Raw genomic sequence first — 7,048 nt, forward strand, 5'->3', positions numbered from 1 at the left:
GAGATAGTAGATGGACATGTGATGAGACGGACTAGCTTGATGTCAATTTATTATATAAAAGAAATAAAAATAAAAGCATGATCTGATTAAATCATCACAGCTCAGAAGCTAAAGAACGAAAGAAACAACAAAGATTGCATGATTAGCGATTTCCACAAAGCTTCAGCAAACATCCCTTTGATCACTCTAATCGCTATCCACATTAAAATAATTCTATATTCATGCATCACTAATTTAAGTTAATAAAAATATTCTGTCATTACTGTTTATGTTTTATATATACATAGTAAAAGACAAATTAAACAATTGCTCACTTAAAGAATTCCTCCAATTCCCTCTTTTTTTTTTTTTTTTTTTTTTTTTTTTGGTATTCATGGATTCCCTCTAACCGCACTTAATTTTTTTTTTTAATTTTTATTATATAAGTGTTTGTAGAGATATATCCACCTGATCATAGTGCAATTTTTGGTTTTTTTAACGGTGGGCAAAACCGTTATAATTATAAAACTGTGCTGAGAGATCCTAAATAAAATAAAAAAGAAATAAAGTTTGTCCTGTTGATAGGGCACCATGGCCCTTATCCAATAAATATTATGAAATTTACCTTATTAACTGTCTACTTCTGTTTGTAATGTGAACATTACTTGTTGCCTTTTTCTGTTTCTGAAAGTTTCTTCCGATTCATGTAGGCATGAAACCTAATACAAGAACAATTCAATCCATCAGAAAACAAGCAGACAGTGGGGCTCATAGATAATTAAGAAAAGCATGATCAAGCCCAATAGCCCACTCTCACAAGTGTAAGCCCACCAAAACCTGTTTGTATTTGATGTAATTCTAAAGATGAAGAATAAAAACACAGATAAATCTATACGTAAGTAGCTAAGTTTACAATGGAATGATGAGTGATCAAAAGATGGTAGTGCATGCTAATGCTGGCCAAGTAATTATAGAAAGGATTAGATTTTTTTAGCACTTAACAGGCATCAGTATAAACCATTTCCCTTGTGCTTGAAACTTCAAATACTACTTATGTACTCTGTTAGTTTTATGTTGAAGCCAGCTTCTGAAGACATCTAGAGTTTTCAGGTTTCTGAATGAATTATAATAAAGCTGAATATGCCACGTCTGTAGATATCCTTGGATTTTAAGAATCTTAATGTTCAGTGTTCTCACCACTCAGGACAGAAACATAGCAAAGTATACATACTGTTTTACGGAGTTTTTCAATAAACACATTAAATGATCAAAAAGATTTTCAACAATCCTAGTCGAGAATGCAGCTGCTCAAGGAAGCAGCCATTAGCACTTTGTGAGCAACTATATCAAATTTAGAACAAAGCCAAATCTAACAAATAAAAACTGTGAATACTGAAGGTTGTTCAAATCATGACCCTTCAATAATTAGATAGACTGCAGTAACAATTTATATAAACCTTTCAAAATTAAAAACACCCATTTCTACATTCTAGCTAAAACAACTTTCTTCGACATTCATGCAACAGAAGCTACGCTGATATAGCTAAACTAATGTTGGCCAAGCCCTATGATCTGTGAAACGGCAAATGTGATTTTCTTTATTAGCACGCCAAAATTCGTCAAAAAGATAAAAGATGTACCATTAGCAGCAAGCATTTTTCACAAAAGCCACACCCTTGGTGCTTTAACCATCAGTACACTCATCCATGACGGGAGAAAGCAACGGCAAGTTAGAGAAGAAAGCCTCCAAGTTCCCCACCACAAGCTCACACAAAGCCATGAAAGATTCGGGTGTGAAGACAGCCCTATGCGGAGACAGAACAACATTATCCAATTCAAGAAGCTGTTTGGGAACATCAGGCTCATTCTCAAACACATCCAACCCTGCACCCGCAATCGCTCCTGTCACTAAACACCTCACCAATTCCTTCTCATCAATGATAGCTCCACGTCCAACGTTAACTATGACTCCTTTCTTCCCTAGTGCACTCAACACTTCCTTGTTGATCATGTGGAGTGTTTGATCCGTCAAGGCACAACAAATAATGAGAGCATCGCTATGAGCTGCGAGTTCACAAACATTGGAATAGAATGGGTATGAAACAAACGTCTTTTTGTTTCTTGAATTGTAAGAAATAATGCAGCCAAAAGCCTCAAGTCTTTTGGCAACTTGTAAGCCTATGCCTCCCAACCCAACTATCCCAATTCGCTTCCCTCCCACCTGAAATTGACAGCGGTCATAAAGTCTAACCAAATTCATACAAATAGAAGGCGAAATGTTAAGCACATGAATACTACCTTAGAACCAAGTGGATAGTCTCCTTTCTTGACCCAAAGGCCCTGCCTCACGTGCCGATCAGCAGCTGAAATCTTTCTCAAAGCATCAAACAACAAACCCACCGCAGCGTCCGCACCGTCATCCGAAAACACATTCCCGGCATTAGTGACAGAAATTCCGCGTCGTCGACACGCCGTCAGGTCGATGTGGTTGGTACCAGCACTGGCAGTAACAACTAACCTCAGAAACGGAAGCAGCTGGAGTAGGTCGTCTGTGACTGGAGAAGCACCAGAGCAGAGAATGGCTTGGATTGAATTGGCGTGTTTGGGCAGGAATTGGTTAAGAGGAAGCTGGGAGTCCCATGCTTTCAAGAGCTGGAATTTGTTTGATGAAAATTGTTGCTCTCCAAGCACCGTCATAACCGGTGGTGGTTTTAAGAGGAGGACTTGTGGGAGGTCTTGGGATTGGCGATTCTGATTGTGTTCTTTATTTTCCATCAACTGGGAGTTTGAGAAAATAACCTCGGGTTTCTGAAATTTTGACTGCAAGTCTACGAGAGCTCAAATCGGGTAATACACTGATTCCATTTTGGTGGAGATTGATGGTAAATTGTCAATTGTCAATGAGTACCCATTTGCTCTTTTTCTCCGTTTACAGCTGGCCACTGAAATCTCATCTCTTGGGCCCAGTAATGCCATTGAAGGCTTTTTTTGATTTTCACAGCAGCAGATTGAAAGAGTAAAGACTCCGTCTTTAGCAACAGAATCAGGTTAGATTTAACATGATTAAAGCTATAATATACATATGATTATACATTAAAAAAAAAAAAAAAGAGACATCCTTCTCTTGTTTTTGAGGATACTAATAATACTAATAATCAATCCTTCAGACTTCCTTCCGCAGCTCCGACTTTTGAATGGCCTTGAAGCCTTGCAGCATAGCTTTGGTATTGATCTGTGCATTCTAAGATACGTTACCCCTACAAACTCCCAAGAGCAGGTTTTGGCGGTCATCTGATCATCTAAGGGATGATATGCCTTGTTAATCCCCACAGGTTCATGAAACATTTAGAAAGAATTCCATTTGTGTATTCTTCCTGTATCTCTAAACTCAAAATCTTGCAATTCGGGGGATAGTACTTGTAATGTCCATTACATTTTAAATGACATCAAAGATATTTGCTTCTGCTCCCAAAAATTGGGGACGTGCCTTGTTTCCCATTATCTATATATTTATATAAAATTCATGTATGATACTTAAATTTATCTACTTATATCAAATATTATATTTAAATTTGTGTAATTATACCAAATAGTAAACTTAAATTTAATATGTTTTACTTTTATTTTTAAAATATATTTTTATATTTAATAATATTATTAATTAATACCTTCATAATAAATATAATTTATTATCTTTATTATTACAATTTATATATAACTTTTTAATTTTCTCAAACTCTTTCAATATAACATAATAATCATAATAAAATAAAAACTCTAACATATTCTATTTTTATTTTTAATAATAAATAAATTATAAAAGAATTATAACTAATACTATTAATTAATTAATGCTACATATTATTATTCTCTAGTAATTTCAAAAAAAAATTCTTCTTTAGTGTGAATAATAATAAAATATAAATATAAAAATTTAAAGATTATATAGGAAAATAAATTTATTCTCTAATTTTAAATAAATTATAATTAAAAAATCTAAAACTACAAAAAAGACAATATCTCTAAAATAATCACTGAAAAAATAATTACATCTCTATTTTTTAATTATAAAATATGAGTGATATATATTACATTTAATTATATTTTTATTATTATTAAATAAGAAAATATTATCAATTTCTCGCTATATCATTTTATCATTGAAAGAAAAAAAAGAAAAAAAAAATTTCAATGGGGATTGAAAATTAAAAATTGGAGAGTAGAATATGAGATCTCTCAGATCTATTAAGATATACTTACCATCAAATTAAATCAGTGAGTAAAAAAAATTAAATTCTTTTATAGGCATAATGTATCATTTAAGTAATAATATTAAAATAAATTGCATAAAATAATTTTTTATTAATAAAAGGATTTTATTACCAAATAAGAAACATAGTATGAAACTCTATAAATACAACAGAATAATATATCATTTAAACAATAAGATTAACATAAATTGCGTAAAAGAATTTTTTTTTTATTAATAAAAGGATTTTATTATCGAAATAAGAAATATCATATGAAACCCTATAAATACAACAGACAAATAATCTAACCCACAGCCAACCCACACATTAGACCCAACAGCTCACCCTCCAATTTACTACACCCCAACAACAAACAACATATCATACCTAAACAAATTTCATTTAGCAGTCATCCCAACCCTGCAGAGTACCATTACAAGTCCAACAATATTGCAGTAACCAATGTTAGCATCAATCCTATCAAATCCCAAACAATTAGAGCAGAAGCCTATAGTAGATTAACTCATAATTATTCAGCAACGATCGAAGAATATTACTAATATCATATTACCAGCAGAAATATTGTTGTTTATGACCCCAACATAAACAACTAAATCAACAACTCAATAATTGCAGTAACAAATACCACATCCTCCTCCATCACCAGGAAAAGATGTATACCCATCCGGATCAAACTAACAGCAGTGGAAATTCAACTTAGCTATGTTACCCGGTCACCAAGTGCACTAGAGTAAATGAACACCAAATAATTTCTAAAAAAGATAAAAGATATACCATTAGCAGCAATCAATTTTGTGCTTTAACCATCAATACATTCAATCATTACCGGAGAAAGCAACGGCAAGTTAGAGAAGAAAGCTTCCAAGTTCCCTACCACAAGTTCACACAAAGCCGTGAAAGATTCGGGTGTGATGACAGCCCTATGCGGAGACAGAACAACATTATCCAGTTCAAGGAGCTGTTTGGGAACATGAGGCTCATTCTCAAACACATCCAACCCTGCACCCGCAATCGCTCCTGTCACTAAACACCTCACCAATTCCTTCTCATCAATGATAGCTCCACGTCCAACGTTAACTATGACTCCTTTCTTCCCTAATGCACTCAATACTTCCTTGTTGATCATATAGCGTGTTTGATCCGTCAAGGAACAACAAATAATGAGAGCATCGCTATTAGCTGCGAGTTCACAAACATTGGAATAGAATGGGTATGAAACAAACTTCTTTTTGTTTCTTGAATTGTAAGAAATAATGCAGCCAAAAGCCTCAAGTCTTTTGGCAACTTGTAAGCCTATGCCTCCCAACCCAACTATCCCAATTCGCTTCCCTCCCACCTGAAATTGACAGTAGTCAAAATGTCGAACTAAATTCATACATATAGAAGAATAAATGTTAAAGTACATGAATACTACCTTAGAACCAAGAGGATAGTCCCCTTTCTTGACCCAAAGGCCCTGCCTCACGTGCCGATCAGCAGCTGAAATCTTTCTCAAAACATCAAACAACAAACCCACCGCAGCGTCCGCACCGTCTTCTGAATACACATTCCCGGCATTGGTGACCGAAATTCCGCGTCGGCGGCACGCCTTTAGGTCGATGTGGTTGGTGCCAGCACTGGCAGTGACAACTAATCTCACAAAGGGAAGCAGCTGGAGTAGGTCGTCAGTGACTCGAGAGGCACTACAGCAGAGAATGGCTTGGATTGAATTAGCGTGTTTGGGCAGGAATTGGTTAAGAGGAAGCGGGGAGTCCCACGCTTTCAAGAACTGGAATTTGGTTGATGAAAATCGATGCTCTCCAAGAACCACCATAATTGGTGGTGGTGGTTTTAAGAGGAGGACTTGTGGGAGGTCTTGGCATTGGCGATTATGATTATTTTCCATGAAGTGCGAGTTTGAGCAAATTGAATAGAAAAAGAATATAGAGAGGCGAGATAAAAGAATATTTAATCTTTATTACCACACACTCAGAATAGTACAAAAAGGGTCCTTTTATATACATTGGACTAAAGAGGAAATAAAGAAAGCAACTAAAAACGGAAAGAAAAATAAAATAAAATAAAAATAAAAATAAAAACAAAAATAACTAAATTTAATCTCATTCTAACTAAATTTTACAGTCTCCTTAAGTTGGAGCAGATTTCATAGTCACAAGAGACAACTTAGAGCATAACTGAGAATGTGAGGCAAAGCTTAGGGGTTTAATAATAGGAGTGAGCAGTATTCGGTTTCAACTAAAAAAATCGATCAAATTGAATTAATTTAAAATTTTGATTTGATTTTTTATTTATTTCAGTTCGATTTAATTTTTTATTTATTTCAGTTCGATTTGATTTTTAATTTTAAAAATTTCAATTATTTCGATTCGGTTTGATTTTGATCAGAAAAAATTAAAAAAACTGAATCGAACCGATTAGTGATAATAATATATTATTTTTAATAATATAGAGAGATTAGATCATAATAAGGTTAAAATATTTTAATTAAATTTTAAAATATTAAAAATAAAGTGTAAAAAATAAAAAAAAATTATTAAAAATTCAAACCGATTAAATCAAATTGAATCGAACCGAATCAGACCGATTCTGTTCGATTTGATTTTTGACTAAAATCGATTCAATTTTTATAAATACTAAAATTTTGATTTTTGATTTATTCAGATCGTTTCAGTTTGATTTTGAACCGAACCGACCAAATGTTATCCCCTATTTAATACAGATGTCAGCCAATTGTAGTTTGGAAAATACATGTTGAGGAGCAATGAAGCTGCATTTAAGCTCATCACGAATAATTTGGC

At 33.7% G+C, this 7,048-nt stretch overlaps 2 protein-coding genes across 2 annotated transcripts; both read right to left on the minus strand.

The window, feature by feature from the left end:
* Window positions 1-202: 202 nt before the first annotated feature.
* LOC110614536 (glyoxylate/hydroxypyruvate reductase HPR3) lies at window positions 203-2,962 on the minus strand. Its single transcript, XM_021756091.2, has 3 exons — window positions 2,278-2,962; window positions 1,620-2,200; window positions 203-698 (listed from the first exon to the last, which is right to left on the minus strand). The coding sequence occupies exons 1-2, from the start codon at window positions 2,752-2,754 to the stop codon at window positions 1,664-1,666; spliced, it is 1,014 nt and encodes a 337-aa protein (XP_021611783.1). The 5' UTR covers window positions 2,755-2,962; the 3' UTR covers window positions 203-698; window positions 1,620-1,663.
* A 1,466-nt stretch (window positions 2,963-4,428) lies between these two features.
* On the minus strand, window positions 4,429-6,201 carry LOC110614991 (glyoxylate/hydroxypyruvate reductase HPR3). Its single transcript, XM_021756692.2, has 2 exons — window positions 5,665-6,201; window positions 4,429-5,586 (listed from the first exon to the last, which is right to left on the minus strand). The coding sequence occupies exons 1-2, from the start codon at window positions 6,133-6,135 to the stop codon at window positions 5,050-5,052; spliced, it is 1,008 nt and encodes a 335-aa protein (XP_021612384.1). The 5' UTR covers window positions 6,136-6,201; the 3' UTR covers window positions 4,429-5,049.
* Window positions 6,202-7,048: the final 847 nt, after the last annotated feature.

The sequence above is a fragment of the Manihot esculenta genome, chromosome 5, assembly GCF_001659605.2.
Source record: "Manihot esculenta cultivar AM560-2 chromosome 5, M.esculenta_v8, whole genome shotgun sequence".
NCBI classification, from domain to species: Eukaryota; Viridiplantae; Streptophyta; class Magnoliopsida; order Malpighiales; family Euphorbiaceae; genus Manihot; species Manihot esculenta.

Excerpts from the sequence above, each read along its gene's own strand:
- LOC110614536 (XM_021756091.2), bottom strand. The coding sequence starts at position 2,754 with ATGGAAAATAAAGAACACAATCAGAATCGCCAATCCCAAGACCTCCCA. Across the intron at positions 2,201-2,277 it reads ACTATCCACTTGGTTCTAAG|GTGGGAGGGAAGCGAATTGG; the intron begins GTAGTATTCATG and ends TGTCAATTTCAG.
- LOC110614991 (XM_021756692.2), bottom strand. The coding sequence starts at position 6,135 with ATGGAAAATAATCATAATCGCCAATGCCAAGACCTCCCACAAGTCCTC. Across the intron at positions 5,587-5,664 it reads ACTATCCTCTTGGTTCTAAG|GTGGGAGGGAAGCGAATTGG; the intron begins GTAGTATTCATG and ends TGTCAATTTCAG.